At 37.5% G+C, this 21378-nt stretch overlaps 1 protein-coding gene across 1 annotated transcript in view; it reads left to right on the forward strand.

The window, feature by feature from the left end:
* The first annotated feature begins 896 nt into the window (after nucleotides 1-896).
* Nucleotides 897-21378, forward strand: part of LOC135208070 (chromatin-remodeling ATPase INO80-like) — a 45134-nt gene continuing 24652 nt past the window's right edge. Inside the window, exons 1-2 of the mRNA XM_064240217.1 lie at nucleotides 897-1062; nucleotides 5530-5648. Coding sequence (XP_064096287.1) covers nucleotides 1060-1062; nucleotides 5530-5648 — 122 coding nt within the window. The 5' untranslated portion in view covers nucleotides 897-1059. The remainder of the gene's footprint in view (nucleotides 1063-5529; nucleotides 5649-21378) is intronic.

Below are 21378 nucleotides of genomic sequence, written 5' to 3' on the forward strand. Positions count from 1 at the left end.
AAGGGTCAGAACAAGACCGAAAGTACTCGGCTATCTCGCTTTTTCATTTTTTCCTTCGTGGAAAAATTATTTATACATAGCATCACGTTTTATATACTTCGTGATCAAGTTATTCATATATAGATATATATATATATATATATATATATATATATATATTATATATATAGTATATATATATACACACACACACGCCACACACACACACAACACACACACACACACACACACACAACACACACATATATATATATATAATATATATCAATATATATATATATATATAACATACTTACATACATACATACATATATATATATTTATATATATTATATATATATATATGTATATATTTATATATATATAATATAGATATATATTAGATATATATATATTGTGTAGTGGGGCGTTCATGATGTGTCAAATCACATTCTTGCGATGGGTATATCAATTCAAGCTACAAATGTCCTTTAATATCTAAATTCACTTATATATATATATATATATATATATAATATATATATATATATATATATATATATATATATATATATATAATATATATATATATATATATTTCTGTGTGTGTGGGTCGTTCATGATGTGTAGATCACATTCTTGCGATGGGTTTCATATTTTCATTCCAGATGCTCTCATGATATATTTTCGGAAATGTTATTAGATTTGATTTATGTATGCTGTTTATTTACAATCTTCCATTCAGTGCTATATTGTTGTTTTTTAATGGGAGGGGATAAGAAACGGTTTGGGGTTAGTCGTTCATTTGGGTAGGATTGTCAGCCATCTTGGGTTGACCTACCTTTCTGCAAACCTGATCTCTATGCTGCTGTCTAAAACAATAACTCAGGTAGATCTATGATGGCGGCGCAGCACATGATGGCTGAATAAAGATTTTCCTGGCTCGTTTTCTTCCTACTCGAAGTTCGCCTTGACGTTGTGTGCTGGCTGGAAAAGTTAGCCCCAAAAAGGACTTGTTTTCGAGATAGAGGCCGTTCCGGAAGAGCTCTACGTAAATCAAAAGAGGCAAAATGGTTTGAAATGGTTCGTCGGAGGGTTATTTTTAGCTCTATTTACTGAGATCTTTTGCCTATCGAGTTTCTTTTGGCGCACCCAAGTCCGATTCCCCACCGCGCTTGCTCTTAATTATGCAGAACTTAAAATTCACCCATATTAATGGTTGACCATATAGGTAGATGTACTTGAGAGGATGAGTAAAATGTCTCCCGAGGTACCGGAGACGATGCTAACCTTTGTTGGGTATTCGAGCTCTCCGTCACCGTTCTTGTTTGGGTGTAGCATTCTATGTTAGCTAGGTTGGAAGGAAAGTGAGGTCACGGTTGCCCCAACCCTATGCCATATGAAATACTTAAGCCCTCTACGCCCACCCGTGGGCTGAGGCTAATCAGAATGTCAAGCATGTAGGTTAGGCGGTAGCTTACTCTCAGACCAAAGACCACCAATACTATAGGCTAGTACCTAGTAATGACTACTAGGCCAAATGTCGTCTCTGAAGCAAGTTCCCCACATTTTAGTGTATCCTTGCACATTTTAGTGTACCCTATTATAGGATTTGCTAGGCTACAGATCGTTAGATTGGTGTTAGGCTATTGTAGGATAATTAATTGGGTGCAATTAGGCTAGGCCTAAAGGGTATACCAATTTCTGCTTTATTACCAATCCCCCCTTTGATGAACTTTGTGTCAAGTATCAGCCTCATTGGGTGTACTACACTGTAGGCATTCCTTAAGGTTCTTTGCAGTGTTCCTTCAGCCCCAAGCTGCAACCCCTTTCGTTCCTTTTACTGTATCTATTTATATTTTCCTTCTTCCGTCTTGCTAGTATTGACCCTCTCCTAACAATTGTTTCATAGTGCAGCTGCAAGGTTTTCCTCCTGTTACAGCTTTCAAACCTTCTACTCTCAGTTTCCCTTTCAGCGCTGAATGACCTCATAGGTCCAGCACTAGGCATTTGTCTGGAATTTGTATTCTGTTCTATGTACTCAATTCTAATATTCGGTAAAGATTTAGGTAACCGTAAATGCGTTGACATTGGTATTAGAGAGAAAAAATATGACATATATAGCCCTATATATATATATATATAGATATATATATATATATATATATATATATATATATATATATATATATATGTATAATATGTATGTATTTATATATATATATATATATATTATATATATATATATATATATATACACATTCTTAATATTTATATTTACATATATACAGGGAGCCATCTTAACTTCACCTTCCATGTTCTAGAGCACATTCTTCCCTATATGTTTATGAGTTGATAGTTAGATAGTTTTAAAGGCGAAAGTTCAGTCAGCATAAAGGCCCATATGAATATACTATAGCAAATCATTAGTATATCAGAAATAGTAGTAAATAATGTTACAGGTCTTGAACCCTAATTCAAACAAAGTCCCATCAATTACACCTCTCTCAAGTTATAGGTTAAAACTGCATGGTACAGGGGTGGACCATGTACGATCAATGTGTACAACTCCAAAAAAAGTACATTATAACGTGTCCTGGACTCGGAGATGGGCATCAGACGCGACTTCTTGTTGGTGAGAAACGGAGCTAAAGACCTCTACTCCGGTGTCAGGACGCGTTATAATGTACTTTTCTTGGGGTTGTACACATTGATCGTACATGGTCCACCCCTGTACCATGCGGTTTTTTACCCTAAGTTACCATAGAATATATTTTTGGAAAATATGCATAAAATATGTTTGTACTGTCACAGAGAAGGGTTACAGTTTCTCATAAGTCTCTAGGTACCTGGTGAAACAGTCCCACCAGATACCTAGAGACTTATGAGAAACTGTAATCCTTCTCTGTGTATAACTGTACTTATGAAGCACAAACATATTTTATGCATATTTACTAAAAATACATTTTATGGTAACTTATAACTTGAGAGGGGTGTAAGTGATGGGACTTTGAATTAGGGTTCAAATTCAGTAACATTGTTTACTACTATTTCTGATAAATTAATTATCTGTTATTTATTTATATGGGTCTATATGCTGACTGAACTTTTCTCTTTAAAACTATCTACTCATCAACCTATAGGGTAGAATGTGCTCTCGATCATGGAAGGTTGAGTTAGGATGGCCCCCTGTAAATAAATAAATATATTACACACACACACACACACACACACACACACACACACACACACACACACACACACACACACACACACCTACCTTAGGCAGGATTAAGGTTTTATTTGGGAGAGGGTCAATGCACATCCAGTGTTGCAATTCTGTTAAGTTTAGGTTACCTTTGACTACAACCCATCACTGTAATTACCATCACTTCCACATTTCCAGTAGCTTAAGGCCAGAATTCTTGCATTTCATTTTACTTTTGGAGCTCAGTATATTATAAAACTGAATATTATATATATATATATATATATATATATATATATATATATATATATATATATATATATATATATATATATATATATATATATATATTATAACAATTTGTTTATCAGGAATAGTAATAATTTAAAAATAATCCCATCACTTGCATCACTCTCAAGTTATGTAAATGCTAAAGAAGGTGGTCTCCTATTGTTAATATGCTTATTGGCATTTTTTTCAGTTACTTCATTGCCATTTGTTGAGAATGACTTGTGATATGGTGACAGAACAGTATGTCATGAAGCTGTGTAATTGTTAATTTGTAATAATGTCTTTTAGATGTGACATTTATTAATAAGAGTGGTGAGGATCCTTTGAGGGATTTTGGGACAGGTGCCATAAGTCCTTAAAGCCAAACTTTGCTAAAGAGCTCTGATATTTATATGAGCAATATGCTGGTTTTCTCATTGTAGATGGAGTGCTTTTGTCAGGTTTCCATATTTCTCAAGTTATAGGGATGTTTCATAGTAAAAGATACACTGTTGTATAATTTAATTTATTAATTTTGTAGGTGGCAACTCTGGATGACTTTTTTTCAACTATTACTTGAAGTTTCCACGGCGTTTGTTGCTTTTAGTGATTGACGTTTTATGCATTATCAGAGGAGTGTATGTTACAGTTAGCCTGGGCTGGTTTCCATTGGTAGCCATCACTTACATATTTTTCACTAAATCATGTTCCCAGCTGCAGTCTCTTTAGGGAATTCTACAATTTGAAAAAGATACAAATATTGTAAAGCCAAATAGAGCATAGATTTATTACTTATATACTTAATTAAAAGCTTATCTAAATGTTATCATAGATCATGTTCCCATGGCTAAAAAAAAAATTAAATAAAAATCTTATGTAAAATAGAAGTAGGCTAGCTGAATATGCCTATACGTATATAAAATACTAGTATATATCGTTGTGCACCCATTGGTACTGTGAGTAGTGAGAGGTTTAAATATTTTGATTACAGGCAGTCCCCAGGTTACGACAGGGGTTCCGTTCTTGAGACACGTTGTAAGCCAAAAATCGTTGTAAGCCGGAACATTGTCAAAAATCCTAATAAAACCTTACTTTTAATGCTTTGGGTGCATTCAGAACTATGTAAACTGCATTCTTATTGCATTATTCATCAGAAAACCTTCAAATATTGATTATTTTGCATTTTTGGTGTCATATTTCTTCTGCCAGATCAGCGTAGTAGGTGACGTAACCCTGGAACATGCGTCTTAAACCTGGAAATAATTTCCGATAAATATGATTGAAAAGTGTTGTAACCTCGGAATGTTGTAAGCTGAACCCGTCGTAACCCGGGGACTGCCTGTATATGAAATGAAATATATGTTAAATATTCTAGCCTACAGCATCAGACCCTTTTATTGAGTTAAAAAGTGTGACCCTACAAAATTGTATAGCATTCTTTTAATACAGGCAGTCCCTGGTTATTGGCGGGGGTTCCATTCTCGGGGGTGTGCCGTTAAGCAAAAACCGTCATTAACCGAAATTTGGCGATTTATGGTGCCGATAACCGGAACTCGGCCTGTTATGGCGGCATAAATCGTTGATTTTATGTCGCTAGACAAGCCCCATAGAACTGGATCGCTGATAACCGGGGTCTGCCTGTAGTGTGTATTTTATATTACTGAAAATTTCTATAAATTAGAATAATAATGCCTTACTCATTGTTGAGTAAAATGTTCCATTTCATTAGTTGTATGTATGTTGCATTTATAAAAATATGCCCATCCATGCAGTCCCTGGATTATGGTGGGGGTTCCATCCCTGGTGGCACAATGTAAGCTGAAATCACTGTAACCTGAAGCAAAATAATTATAATGGGAACAAATAGCACATAATCCCTGTTAACGGCACCATAAAGCTTGTAACGATGCTGTAAATCCACTTACGGCGCCAAATAATTGGGGTTAACAGCACCATGAGGCAAGCCATATAGGCTAAGTCTGGAATGATGTAACCCAAACCTGACATAACCCTGGGACTGCCTGTATTGTGCTATTGTACTCAAAATGTACTACAGGGTAATTGTTTTTCAGGTTCACAAAATGGAAGAAGTTGAGTTTTCAAAACCAGTTCATATTCAAAGATTAGAACAAGCTCTCAAGCTTGATCCGTTTCTGAACTATGTTCAAAATGTGATCAACCAACCTATCAGGTAAATACTGTACCTTATTTTGTGTATTTATTATATTTAGGTAAATGTTTTTAATATTTATGGAATTTCCTTACATAATTCTTTCTTCAGTTCTTCCTTCCAGTTCCATGGCTGAAGTACCAAAAATAGTTGGTTCACATCCCTATGTGAAGCAGAAATTTATTTGTTCCTATACAATAGTATACAAACCCTCGGTCCTTTACAATAGGAATTGCTTACGGTGAAGCCAAAACATGGCTGTTAAAACTCTTGAAAAAGGTGGTTAGGCAGTAACTACCATCCGGTAGGCAGGAAGACCCGCATTCCTGGATGTAAACATTTCAATTTGCTTTCAGCTCATGCGATGCAGATGTGTTTTCATGAGCTCTTGCCTGACTGTCGTTAAACTTGCTTTTCCCAGTGGGATTTTTTTTTTATTATTGTTTTTATATTAAATGTACATACTACCGTGTTTGATATTCATGAATGTACAAACCCACGATTTGTGATAGCCTTGCAGGCCGCCTTCCCCCACCCTTGTGTGTCTCAGGGTCGGCAGCCAAGGGCTTAACATTCACCCTCAATCACATACACACGCCCTTTAATTGTAAGCATGTGACAGTTTACAGTAGAATCTCCGTATTTGGGGGGGGGGGGGGTACCAGAAAACCCCCCCCGAATAGCTAAAATCCACATAATACTTAAAACCCCTCTTAAAATGTGTAGAACTGCTTATTTTGATAGTTTAAAAAAACTCTAAAATGCTTGTCCCCAAGTATTTTAATAATAATAATATCCTTTATTTCAGCTCAGGGCCATAGTTTTATCCTAAAAAGTGCATTTATTTACTAAAATTATATGAAAATACAGTAATTTGTGAATATTTCCCAGTAAAAAAATACAGCAAATAGGCTCACAGATTCGCGGATTTCTCTCTGGACCATATCTACCCATCATTTGTGGGAAATTTGGCTATTCGCAGGGTTTTCCAACAAAAATAATCACTAATAATTGTATTTTTATGTTATTTTCGTGACTAAACATTTTTATGATCGAAAAATTATTTACTAATTTCCTAATATTAATATTGATAAATATACTGTATTAGTAAGTTTAATAAGATTAAATGATATCACATAATAAAAATAATAATTCTCTCTCTCTCTCTCTCTTACAGAGATGTATGTCTTTTGCATGATAAATAAATAATTTACTATTTTCAAATATTAATATTAATAAAGATATATGCCACGAAGGAAAATAAACGATGGAGTATCCGCGAGACCTTTCAACGTTCAAACGTCCTTTACTAAGCAGAACTGACATACATGAGGAAAAAGACAAAACAAGAACATTCGTATAACTGACAGATAGGGAAAGAGATTAGTACCTAGAATCCGACCCTCCTGGAAGAGGAGTAACCTTCCCAAACAAGCATAAAGAATGAGTGCAATTAAAAGTTTAAGACAGTCATCTCAGATACGAGGACAATTAAAGGATTATAGGTGACAGCTATTCAGAACTTTGGTAAACAAAACCATATTCACAATACATGTTAGACATACATTACAACGAAGATAACTCTAAGGCAACTAATTTTTATTTAAGTCTGTAATTATATCTTTGAGGTCATTGTTAAACATGTTACAAATACAAGGGTCTAAATGAAAAAGGCCACGACTAACATTGAAATTACAATGAAAAGTAAGTTGTATTAAAGCAGATTCTAAAAGATTTCGTGATAAGACATCTCTTGACCTTGCAATTACTGAACTACCAACCCAATTTATTCGGTGGTTGTTTTCACTTGAATGAATATTGCATTAGATGTTTGCCCAGTTTTTAGATAAAGCTGACTACATATCACGTATGCAAGCCCTACTGGATGATGATGTGACTTATAAAAAACTAACAAAAAATTCCCTTGATCAAGTCTTAAAAAACTTCAATAGCACAGTGAAAAATATCCTTAAAGATAAAACAGAACTACTAGGCTAATTGTCAGTCAAATCTCCTTCGCTACCGTACTTGTACGGATTAGTCAAAACGCACAAAGAAAATATCCCTATGCTGCCTATTAGTACTGTTGGTTCAATTTCATATAAACTTTCGAAATATATCACTAAGATCCTGTCCCTGTTACTTGGTATCATCTCCGATTCTCATATATATAATTCTCATCAGCAACGTATTGTGTGTCTTTAGCATTATGTTGCTGTTAGTTACATATAAAGCAACGAACGTAAGAATGACTTGAACTATTATGAATTGAGTGATTACTCTTAAAACAAGTTATCTCTACTGCGTTATTATTAACTTTATGTACTTGCTGTGGTTTACTTTCATTCTTTGCTAAAATTTGAAAAAGTGAGGGATCCAGGTCAGTGCATTTAGACATATTTTGTTGATTTGTTTATATGAATGTTAAGTATGTTAACCTAATGAAAGTTTTTACAGACATGTTATTCCTTGCAATCCAGCCGTATTTTTTTAAAGTTAAGTTGAGTCATAGAGATTTGATTTTTTAAGCATAACTCAAGGCTGAAACTGCGATCGGGACCTTGCAAAGGAGCCTTTATTGTCATGACCCGAGATAGTGTTACCTCTAATTTATCCAGATTTGTGCGGGTGTTCCACTTGTTTTGTGTGTCTTCTTATCACTACGGTGCCTAACTACCCTATCCATGCATCTGTATAGATACAGACGTCCACTGCGTAAACCATATTCAATGTTTAATATGATTTGTTATGTACAGAATTAATAATCACCCAAAATGTTAAGATTAACACAGTATATGATTATGATATTTCAGGGGAACTTCTGGAAACAGAAACTCAGAGATAAAAACTCGCAGTAGCGAAGTCCCAATGATGTAGATAATTTCTGTAAAAAGCAAGATTAAGAATGTCTCGTAACTTCAGCCACAGGAACAACGAAATTTGACCTGCAAAGGAAACGCACAAAGTTACTCCAAACGAATAAAAAAGGATTGTACTTAGCTTGATTTTGTGGGAAGTCATGGTGTTTCGATAACGACACGGCCTTGGTCGATTTTCTCTGTTTAGCGGGTGACCCTGATTTTGGCTTGAGTTTCCCCCGTGCGCATTGTTCGTTTGTTGGATGATTCGATTCCTTGAAGATCCGATGCTGCAGACGCGTCCGGTTTGTTTCTTGAAGTGCTGGAAACGCTCAATAAACGGTGATGTTTTCTTGAATGATTCTAATGAGAGACATCTCTTAGGACGAAGCTTGCGTTGCCGTAGGAAGCAGACACGTCAGGTTTGTTTCTTGAAGGTATGTACTGCTGAAGACGCTCACTAACGATGATACTAAGTTGCTTGAAGAATCTCTTGCTTTCGCCGTCGTTGACTTCTGATATGATACATTATTCATTATTCTGGTTATTCTTCGGAAGACGTTGAAGAGTTCTTGTTGTACGCTGCCACCAATTCTATAGGTCTCATGCCTTTGTATAATAAGGCGCCCTGTGAGGTTATGTTAGACCTGCGATAATTTTACGCTAAGTCGGTTGGTTATGACTTCCATACTCATTGGAGTGTCGTGGGTTTTGATGATAACTTACGAAGTCAGTATCTTCTTTGGTTATGACGATGGAGATGTTTCAAACTCATGATGATAATTTCTAAGTTCATTCAATATCTTTTTTCTGATGTGAGGTTTCTAGTAGAAAACACGAAGTACAAAAATATCTCTATTCTCTGAGATTACATGATGAATATCAGATACAATGGTACAGGTCTGCCAATGATGATGGCTGATCCAATTCTACATGATGAGGATCTGATAAAATTGGACAGGTCTTCTAATGATGATGGCTTGATGACTTCTAACTACAATCTCGTTTACAAATCATAAAGGAAGCAGACAGTAGCTCGAACATACGAACATACATACAGATGACATAGATTACAAGTCACGTAGGCCGTTTGAATTATAGGTCGCTGTGGTTGTCTTAAGCAGAAAGCTTGGGTTACTGTTTACAAAACAAATGAATGACCACAGGTGACAGCAACTAGACACTGACTCATTACAACACGTCATCTTAGCCTACTTTATCATATCTGGTCTGATCACATTCCTGCAAGCAAACTGGTTGACCTCTTGGGTCACTGGTTCTAATTAATCATAGATTTAGTTTTTTATATATGGAATAACATTCCATATATTCTGCTTATGTAGCACTTACATATGTCTACACATCGAGCTTCCTTTTATTTTTCTTGTTAGAATCATAGAAGCAAACCCACTCCTTCCTCTAGCGAGGGAAGGAAGGAGACTCTGGCAATATTCTTCCCAGTCTTTTTCGTATGAGTTACAAGTCCTCACTTGTTCGAAAAGGCCCAGAAGTCTGACTCTACTCACGCTTTCCACCAGGAGTTGCAGCCCAGGTGTGCTGAACTCCAGTCAGTTCAAGAGACTCACTCAGATTCCTCCATCCAACCAGTGAGTCTTCCTGTTGTAAAGGACTGAGGGTGTGTATATTGTGTAGGAGCAAATCACAATTTTTAAAAGTAAATGTATTTTTCCCTGATAACCCTCTTACGCCGGAGCGGTAAATAAAAAATTGTCTCCCGTATGCCGGAGGGGTTTCGGAGTGAGAGCGGAAGCGGAAAAAATATTTTTTCAAAAAATCACAGCGCGCTTAGTTTTCAAGATTAAGAGTTCATTTTTGGCTCCTTATTTTGTCATTGCCTGAAGTTTAGTATGCAACCATCAGAAATGAAAAAAATTATCATTATCATATATAAATAATGCGATATATGATAGCACAAAAACGAAATTTCATATATAATTGTATTCAAATCGCGCTGTGCGCAAACAGTTAAAGGTAACAAGTTACTTTTTTTTTCTTAGTAATGTACACTAAATTGTGATCATTTTGGTATATAACACATTGTAAAACAATAAAAGCAACACAGGGAAAATATTATCACAAAATAATGCATGAATTCGTAACGCACGGACGTAAACAAATATTTTTTTTCAAAAATTCACCATAAATCTAAATATTGTCCTAGAGACTTCCAATTTCTTTCAAAATGAAGACAAATGATTGAATATTACTATACTGTAAGAGTATTAGCTTACAATTGCAGTTTTCAACCATATCTGACGAGTTAAAGTTGACACCGAATGTCAAATTTTTTTATATATATATTTTTATTTTTATATGCAATTATTTCGGAAATAAGAAAAGCTACAACCTTCATATATAAAACTCGATGAAATGCCTAATATGAAACTGAGCAAATATTCCGAAAATGTGACGTACGCATTTCAGAGATTTGTGGCGGAGAATCCGCGCGCGGAGGGAAGGAAAGATTTTTTTTTAAATTCACCATAAATCTAAATATTTTGCTAGAGACTTCGAATTTGTTTCAAGATGAAGATAAATGACTGAATATTACTAGACTGTATGAGTTTTAGCTTACAATTGCGTTTTTCGAACCCATTTCGGTAGAGTCAAAAGTTGACCGAACGTGGTTTTTTTCTATTTATCGTGATTTATATGCAAATATTTCAAAAATATTTCAATTATTATTTGTCGTATTCTACATGAATTGCACACATTTTCATATATAAAACTTTATGTAACGGCTAATTTAAAATGGTGCAAACATTACCACAATCGCACGTATGATTTTTTCGGAAGAGTTACCGCGCGGACGTAAGGAAAATGTTATTTTTTTCATAAATTCACCATAAATCGAAATATTGTGCTAGAGACTTCCAATTTGTTGCAAAATGAAGGTAAATGATTGAATATTACTAGAATATAAGCATTTTAGCTTACAATTGCGTTTTCTACCATTTCGGTAGAGTCAAAGTTGACCGAAGGTTGAAATTTTGGCAATTATCATTATTTATATGAAAATATTTCAAAATTGATAAAAGCTACAACCATGGGTTGTTTTTAGTTGTATTGTGCATGAAATTGCGCACATTTTCATATATAAAACTTTATATAACGGCTAATTTTAAATTGGTGCAAGCATTACCACAATCGCATGTATGATTTTTTTCGGAAGAGTTACCGTGCGGACGTAAGGAAAATGTTTTTTTCATAAATTCACCATAAATCAAAATATTGTGCTAGAGACTTCCAATTAGTTGCAAAATTAAGGTAAATGATTGAATATTACTAGAATATAAGCGTTTTTAGCTTACCAAATTGCGTTTTTTGACCATTTCGGTAGAGTCAAAGTTGACCGGAGGTTGAAATTTTGGCAATTATCGTTATTTATATGAAAATATCTCAATACTATAAAAGCTACAATCATGAGTATTTTATTGTTGTATTCTACATAAAAATGCGCACATTTTCATATATAATACTTCATGTAACGGCTAATTTACAATGGTACAAAAATTATGTCAAAGTGACGAAATAATTTCCCCGAGATGTGTCACAGATACGTTTTTAGTGCGGCCAAGAAAGAAATTCGCGCCTGCGTAACAATTGTAAACAAAACAACACCATTGATCCGTGAACTCCCAGCATCCCCCAAGGCGCGTGATTCAAAAGTTTTAGGCGAATTTTAAAAAAAAACTTTAGTAAGTCAACGTAAAATACGTCCAGTCGGCACACGAGAGACAAAAAATGTCGACGTAAAATACATCCAGTCGGCGTAAGAGGGTTAAACAAACCTGAGGTCCTTTACACAAATGCCCACCTCATGCTACCTCTCAATCTGAAACCTTGGCCAAAAGGCAAAGTGGAATTTTTCCATCCAGGCAGGTGGGTCTCCTTGCCTACCAGACGGTTTTTACTGCCTAACCACCTTGTTCAAGAGTTTTAAACAAATGGGAACTCACTCCCACAGCATGCACTACCTGAATCAATAAGCAACTATCTAATAACCACCTTTGAATGGGTACTTTTAGCTTATCTTTCGAAGCTTCCTCTTTTGAGTCACATATAATTCTAATTGCAATCAGCTTTTTGTCATTACCTTTTAAATAATAAATGTAGTCAGCAAAAATGAAATGTTGAATTGTGAATGTTTATAACTTAATATTTACAGTTTTCTGTAACTAATTTTATGTATTGGCATGTTGCCTTTTTTTTTATATTTGCTTTTGACCAGTTTGTGCCAAATATTCAAGGAATACTGAATGTACTTGACCATTTAATCATATTTCACAGCTCTTTGTAATCTATTATTGCTTTCCAGCACATGCTGTTGCTTACTAGCACCTGCTTAACTAGTGTTTAATTTGTAAACTACTGGAGGTAAGCTTTTATTTTATGCTAAACCCGCTCTTGTTCCTATCAGAATACAAACCATGGCCTTATACTGGAGTATCCCTCATTGGGCACTTGAGTGGTCGTTTAACTTAGTAACTATGTTGTTGACTGATGGAGATGAGGGTTGAGCAGGGAAACCCCTCACTTGCCTTATTTCACCATTGACTTTTTCTTTGGTTGCTGGATAGAACATAGATGCTTTGCTAGCTGTCCACTGCCAAGTTATTTCTCTGCTTTTTAGATTGCAAATGTATTTATCTTTTTCTTATTTTATACTAGGATGGAGAATCCAAATCCTGGGCTATGGTCTCATCTAGAGATACTACCGCAGTCTGGGTGTTAGGGTCAAGAAGTACTGAAGAATCAAGTGAAAAAATTCTGTTTTCTGAGCACGTCCCAGAAACTTCCCAGTTCCCCAAGGGAGTTCCCCAACCTAAAAACAAGACTTTTAGGAGAATTCTAGTTTGTGAAAGGGGATGAAGGGACTTCCTTCTGACTACTGTGTTTGGACAGTCATAAATATAGATACGATTTTAATCTGGGGCTTTAGAGGAAAAAGCGGCAGGGACCAGCTTTTAAGAAAGACAGACTATAGGAAACTACTGATGTTCAAGTCTTGACATTGAAGACAAAAGTAGGGGAGTGTGGATTCTCGTGAAGACCTGAAGAAATGTAAAAATAATAAGGATGAAGCACTAATCTTCTATCAAAACCTGTTTCATAAGACGGGTCTGACTCCATCCTAAATTTTGTCTTCTATATGAAGAGAAGTGGAGTGTCGCTGCCCAGGGAACTTGTGGGCAAGCCCATGGACTTGAAGGCAAACTGATCCGGACTTTACTTACCTTAGCTTGTACAGGCCAAAGCCCTAGTGGAACTATATACGTGATGGAAAATAAAAAGCTGTTCAGCTAAAAGGAAGCCTGAAAGTCTATATAAGCTTTAGAAAACAGGGACCTAGAACTAGTATAATAAAGTTGAGCCCTGTAGAACAGACACCCAATGTCTGAGAATCTGCAATGGGTACCCAAGAATTGGTGCTGAGTGCCTGAGAATTGACACTGAGCGCCCAAGAATTGGCGCCCTGACTGGTTTGATGTCGGGAGCCTGGAGCTAGTAGACAGATAGCCGAGAAGTAGAACTCTGACATGGAGGCAAAGTTCCGTTGAAGATCGAGAGGAAGGAAAACAAAAGGTGCTTGCCATGCTCCCTTACCGACTAAAGCCAAATTCCTACTTCTTGGAGTTACTAAGCTGGAAGTGTGCTGCTAGATAAGTGACAGCTGGTGCCAAACTGACTGGCACATGTTCAGGGTGCTGAGACACTACTGGGTGCTTGGACACTATAAAAAAAAAAGCATAGCCGAAGACAGATTCATAAGAAAGCCCTATAGGCACTTCTTGACTTCACAGAGGTCTGTAACCCTAAAAAACCATTAATGCAAAACCATCAAGACATCTATCCAGTGGCATTCTAAACATTGGAAAAGCTACAGGTTCGACTGAGGGGGCAACTACTGGTGGCACAACCCCCTCAGACACCCTTTGACTGCCAGTATATCTTCTCCCTGGTGTTGAGGAGCAGGACGATGACTTTAGTTCTAGGAGATCCGAGGGGCCATATATCCACCTCCACCATACATCCAGTAAGATGCCTTTCCAGTGGCTGTCTGTTGATACCTGGGACTGGCAACAGGCTTGAATGAGGAATGGGGTTGTAACTACCTGTATGTAAACACCCCCCACCTTGACCTCCCTTGGACCTACGGTATGTCTTTTTCCTGGTGTGGGGGAGCATGACAGGGATCTTTGTCTAGGAGCTTTGGGGGACGAGTAGCCACCTTCTCTATTGCAGAACACTTCACTAAACAAGGTTAATATCTATTAACAAAAAACACGAGATCGGCAAAGGCATGAGGAAGAAGCGAGGTAGTCAAGCAATGGAGCAATAGAATGGGTGGGGCTAGTAGTAGGAGAGAATTGACGCAGAGAGGCAAGCTCTGGCACTGAGAGCATGTAGCTGGTGCTGAGAGGCAGGAGGAGACATGACGGGGGATGGAGGCGTATGGCGTGAGGAGGCAGTCAGTTGCTGCTCTCTGATGGTCACTTCTGCGCACATGGTGTAGGAGCTAGTGTCAGGAGTACCTATGGCTAGGTGAGCTGGCGATACACAGTTGCGTGACACCAGAAAAACCTCCATACTCCGGAGCCATGTTCTCTTCTCTTGAGATGTTCCAATAAAGATAATTACTGTTGAAGGAAGACCGATGGTTGGAACTTGGCTGTCAAGAATGTTACCTCCTCCTAAAACTTCTTATAGCCAAACAAAGCACCAGTCTCTCCTTACTACGTTTTAGCCCTTTACACTTTTCAAATCTCTGTAAAGAAAAGTTTAATGAATAGCTTAGGCTCAGAAAACAAATAAATTGCAAGAGTCTTGGCCAGATAGCATAACATGCAAGAATTGCATTTAAGGCAATTATATACTGTCGGCTAGTTGGTAGTGTATGTGCGGTAAACATTGTAAATGCAAATACGTAGTTTGGCGTGAAAAACTGTTGTATGTTCTACCATAATGATAATACATAATGTAACTTTCATAAAATTAAAATAAACGTAAAATTCCCAAGTTATATTTATGGTAAGTGTTTACCATCTGCTAACTATAGTAGATTCACATCATATGTGCATCTGATGTCTAGGCCAGTCCCTTACGATGCTCCTGATTGGCTGTTGATAAGCCAGTCACACAGCTGGAAACTCTCAAGAGAGAGTTCACATAGGCAGGACGTATGTTCCACCTCTCCTGAGATACGTATCTACTGCCAATCAGGGGCATCCCAAGGGACTGGCCTAGACATCAGATGCACGGTTGATGTGAGTCTACTATAGTAGTCTTTATGGAGTAAACACGTTGTGAATGCGAAGTTTGGCCAGTAAGTCTGTCGCCTGATCTGGCCTAACAATAATTGCATAACATTCAAGAGTGACATTTAAGACAGTTGTTTACCATCTGCTAACTAGCAGCCTATATTTGGTAAACACATCGTGAAAGCAAATGGTTTTAGCTTAAAAGACTATCGTATGTTCTGGCCTAAGGTTGTGTTTATACCAAGCAAATCAAATCATTTCAATCCAGGGAGAATCAACATGATTCATGATTTTATCTTCATTCGCCACACTAATTTCAATACTAACTGTTTACACCAAGCAAATCGAGTCAATTCAAATCATGCCGATTCGCTTGATGTAAATGGTTACATTGAAATTAGTGTGGCGAATCAAGACAAAACATGAATAGTGTTGATTCTTCATGAATTGAATCAATTCGATTTGCTTGGTGTAAATGCAGGCTAATGATAAAAAAGTAAAATTCAAGAATACATTTAAGGCAATTCTTTACCATCAGCTAACTAGTAGCGTATATGAATGCCCAGTAGGGCACTGGCCTGCCAGTAGCCGGATTAATGAATGAACCTACATAACAATAACAAAACAAGAAAAAACTCATCCTGAAGACTATGAAATATGCATTTCAGTAGCTGTTGAAGCAAGATCCCGCCAAAATTCATTAAAAAACCAGAAAATAAGAATAAATTGCCACCATAACACACTGGGTGTTTCTGTGAGTGTGACAGAGAGAAGACTGCGTTGGTTGGCCAAGTCATTACCAGTTTTGCAGTTGGTGGGCAGCACCTTGCTTTTACACTGAGCTTTTGAAGGCTTCCCACAAAATTTGAGTTCTTTTTTGCTGCCAAGTAGGAGCTATTAGCTATGTAATTACTTGGTAAGCTACTTATATAAAAATGAAAGATATGAATCTCTTGATCCCCTCCCTCTGAGACTTCACCAAGACTTTATTGATGTCAACGTTGATGTCCAAGATGATATATTCCTGAGCCTCTTGGTCCCCTCCTTCCGAGATGTAATTGGTAGCAACCTAAATGTTCAAAACAAAGATATTCCTGAGATCCCCTCCCTTATGAGACCTCATTGGTGACTAGATGTTCAAGACGAGACATTCCTGAATCTCGATCCCCTCCCTCTGAGGCTTCACTGGAGATAACCTAGATGTTCAAGACGAGAGATTCCTGAGTCCCGATCCCCTCCCTCCAAGATGTAATTGGTGGCAACCTGGATGTTCAAGATGAGGTTCCCGAGTCTCTCAGTCCCCTCCCTCCAAGACTTCATTAGTGGGAACCTGGATGTTTAAGACGAGAGATTCCTGAGGCTTGATCCCCTCCCTCCAAGACATAATTGGTGGCAACCTGGATGATCAAGACTAGATTCCTGAGTCTCAATCCTCTCCCTCTGAGGCCTCATTGGTGGCAACCTGGAGTTCAAAAACAAAGTTATTCCTGAGTCTTTATCCCCTTCCTCCAAAACTTCATTGGTGGCAACCTGGATATCAAGACTAGAGATTCTCTGAGTCTCTATATCCTCCCTCCAAAACTTAATTGGTGGCAACCTGGATGTTCAAAACAGCAGATTCCTGAGTCCCTCAGTTCTCTCTCTTCAAGACTTAATTGGTGGCAACCTGGATGTTCAAGATGAGAGATTAATGAGTCAGTCTCCTTTCTTCAAGATGTAATTGGTGGCAACCTGGATGTTGAAGACAAGCGATTCCTGAATCTCGGTCCCCTCCCTCGTACAACCTGAAAAGGACCTACTCACAGAGGTTGGAATGTTGAAGACTTTTTATAATGAAAGTACAGGTAATTGCAAAAGCAGGTATCTTGGAACACCCTTTCTCTCTGGCATCAAGAGTTGATCAAGCAGGCTTATGGCTTCTCTCAGGAGGAAGTTGGCCTCCCTTCTTGGTCAGAAGCTGCCCCTAGCTTTTTGGAAAAACTTTGGCATTTCAGGTAATGAGGGCAGGTGTCTGGTATAGAGAGTACCTTTACCTCCTATTTTGGATCCAAGTACTTAAAAGTACAGTGGTACCTCGAGATACGAAAGGCTCAACTTATGATGAAAAACTCGAGATACGAAAGCCAATACGAAAAATTTAACGGCTCTACATACAAAAAGTTTTCAAGATACGAAAGGTTTCTGAAAGTCCGAGATTCGCCCGGATAACAATTTTGAAAATCGCGCCGCGCTCCCACCATCTTAGTATACTAGTAGACTCGCCACCATCCTCCTGCTCTTCCATTGGTTCCTGATGCTAGTCGTGGCCATGAAATCCTTCTCTCCTATTGGCCAGCGTCCCTCCCATCATGCTCGGTACCAGCATTGTTATAGTATGCACGCGGTATTCGTTTTCAGGATCGTCAATATTTACGTAATATTTAAAAAAAAAAAGTGACCAAGATCTCTCACATGGGATAAGTGATCAAGGTCTCTCTCATAGGATAACTGGAAACTTTGCAAGGTTGGTAGAATCTCCACTCCCTGCTGAACAGAGGGTGTAGACCAATCATTTACAACATGCATACCAGTATGTAGTGTACGTATAATCAAGGCACTAAAGTTTATGTTGAAGGTGAGCAGCCGAACATTCAGTACCCAAATAAGTTGCAGAGAGAGCATTTGGTTGAACAGGGTTTTGATGGACACCAGGGCCAACAGAGTCATGAGGTGCAAAAAAAGAAAGTTGAAATCTGTAAAAAAAAAAAAATAATAAAAAAAAAGAAGAAAAAAACGGCAAGAAATTAAAGCAGCTTTAATAAAGTGGAATCCACTTTCATAAAGCAGCTTTAATAAAGTGGATTCCACTTTCATAAAGTGGAATCATTTGTAGAAGACACCCCCGAAAAGGCTCACACAGGAACATTGGATGTTACTTGTAGTACGTACATATATTTTTTAAAGTGTACGTATGTACATATTACATCAAAAAAAAAAAAAAAAAAAAAAAACGGCAGAAATTAAAGCCGCTTTTCATAAAGTGCAATCATTTTTAGAAGACACTCCCCGAAAAGGCTCACACAGGAACATTGTGAAAAGTAGGCAGAAGCAATCTTCCTTGGATAGTTATGTATGTACGTAGCCTCACTCGAAAGGTAAGCTTCCACATTTTACGTTACAGTAATAATATTTCTTGTACACTAATATACACTTTATTTACAGGTTTTGCATTTTTTAGTCTTAATTTAGGTATTGAATGGTCCAAATTGTCGTAGTATTTCATTGTTTATAGGTCAATTTAGCTTTATTATGAAATTTAATGGGGTGTTTTTGGAGGGCTTGGAACGTATTAGCCATTTTACATGTAAAATGTGGTCCAAGATACGAAAACCTCATGATACGAAGGGCATCTTGGAACGGATTAATTTCTTATCTCGAGGTACTACTGTAGTGACTTGACTCTCCTTTTCTCCTTCCTTTCCTCTCTTAAGAGCAGTACTTTATCTAGACCTATGAACATGCTAAAAGTAGGACAAAATTCAGAGTGCTCACCAAGCACCCAGTCTTATTATTATTTTAACCAGGGTAGGTGGGTGGGTGGGAGATGGAAGAGTTTATTCTGAATATATTACAATGTAGTATGTCTTCCAGCATGAGATTCTTTGTGGCGGATGTTATGGTTTTCTGAATTTTTTTTTTATTTGAGAACTGTAATGCAGGGTACTGTACCTTGGCCTGGGGCCCTACTGCTCTTGTGAACCATTACACTAGATATGTAGGAGGTTATAGGAGTTATGACACACCCTGCGTGCACCCTGCTTGCATGCACATCCAGGAGCATGGCACTTCTGGTGGAATTCAGTTCCCACCTGGGAATAAATTATGTAAAAGGCAATGGCAGTGCCTCAGCGGCGTGGTTGGTATGGTATTAGCGTCCCACCTCGGTGGTCGCGGGTTCGATTCTTGGCCATTCCATTGAGGAGTGAGAGATGTATATTTCTGGTGATAGAAGTTCACTTTCGACGTGGTTTGGAAGTCACGTAAAGCCGTTGGTCCCATTGCTGAATAATCACTGGTTCCATGCAACGTAAAAGCACCATACAAACAAACAAAAGGCAATGGTTAGTGTTTCTTTAGAAATAAATACAGTGGACCCCCGTATTCGCGTTCTTGCCATTCGCGGATTTCTCTCTGGAACATATACCCCCATTATTTGCAGAAAATTTGCGTATTTGCTGTATTTTTCTATGAGAAATATCCACAAATTCATGGGTTTTTTTCAGTTTCATCATAAAATGCATTTTTTCATTTTTTAGGGTTTTTTTCTTAGTTTTAACTAACAAAATAAGCTGTTTTAAGCATTTTTATAGGGGTTTCAACCATTCGCGGGTTCTAGCTATTCGCAAGGGGGTCTGGTATGTATCCCCCGTGAATACAGGGGGAACCATTGTAAATTTTAACAGTACGTAATTTGTATTTTTGTTAGGTATACAAACCAGAGCCATTTATAATTTTAATCCACCTCAACCGCCGCTCCTTGTCTCTGTGGATGAAGGAAAAAGTGATTGGTGATGTGAGGCAAGTGAGGGGTATTCCCTGCTTATGCCCTATCTCCTCTGCTCAATGACATTACCTAGTTTAACAACCACTTCAGCTCATGTTGAAGGATACTCCAATATAAAAGGCTCTGGTTTGTATTCTTTGGAAAAATACCAGTTACCTATAAAATTTATAATTTTGATTGATACAGTTCCTGTGTATTTTGTTTTATTTATGTATTTTCATGTTATGGATTAACATCAGGAATGTACATCAGTCTGTTGGAAAATAGGTGCTGAGGTGTGGGTTAGCAGGACAATGAAGAATTGAAAAACGTTAAAGGAAGTTGTAGAAGATTATAGGGAGGAGGTAAAGAATGGAAATTATTCAGAAGATCGTATAAGGAAAACCAGGCAGATGATACTGATACAGCTATATATACAAGGAAAGGGGTTGGTGTCGGGGATAATTCTTTTCCTCTTTGGAAGAATGATCAGTGTGAGTGCCCTGGACATGATCAAGAGTATGCAAAATTCATTTCTTTGTTACTGATGATCCTTGGTTCTGAGTATTTGTCATGAATATTCCTAGAATGTTTACTGTCTCTCACTTGTGTTGAGTGTCATTTGGTCTCTTGCCTATTTGAAGAGGCACAGGTCAAAGAAGGAGAAAGCAAAGAATATTTCATCAGTGTCAGTCATCTTTTCCCTATCCTATGCTTATCCTGAACCCCATGGTCATTGGTGGTGTGGTTGTTTTGTTTTTTAAGTCCACGCCTCAAGGCTAATGTGGCGCTGTAAAAAGTTTCACCATGATTGGCACTGTAGCTCACAGAGATGAAAGGTTCCACCTTTTCTTGGGTCTCTTCAGAGAAAGATACTTCAGAGTTCTGAAAGTTGTTGGGGTCCGGAAGGAGAATGTTAACCTTCCTCTCCCATCAGTCTGCAAACATATGGGCTAATGGTCTTGAAGAGGAGTTATGGTGCCTGCCTGTATTCCTGTGGGGTTATGTCTTTATGTCCTTTAGTCTTGATTTTCTGGTATTCCCTCTGGTTTTTGTTGTTCTACTCATATATCTACTACATATCTGAG

Source organism: Macrobrachium nipponense, chromosome 34 (assembly GCF_015104395.2).
Source record: "Macrobrachium nipponense isolate FS-2020 chromosome 34, ASM1510439v2, whole genome shotgun sequence".
Lineage (NCBI taxonomy): Eukaryota > Metazoa > Arthropoda > Malacostraca > Decapoda > Palaemonidae > Macrobrachium > Macrobrachium nipponense.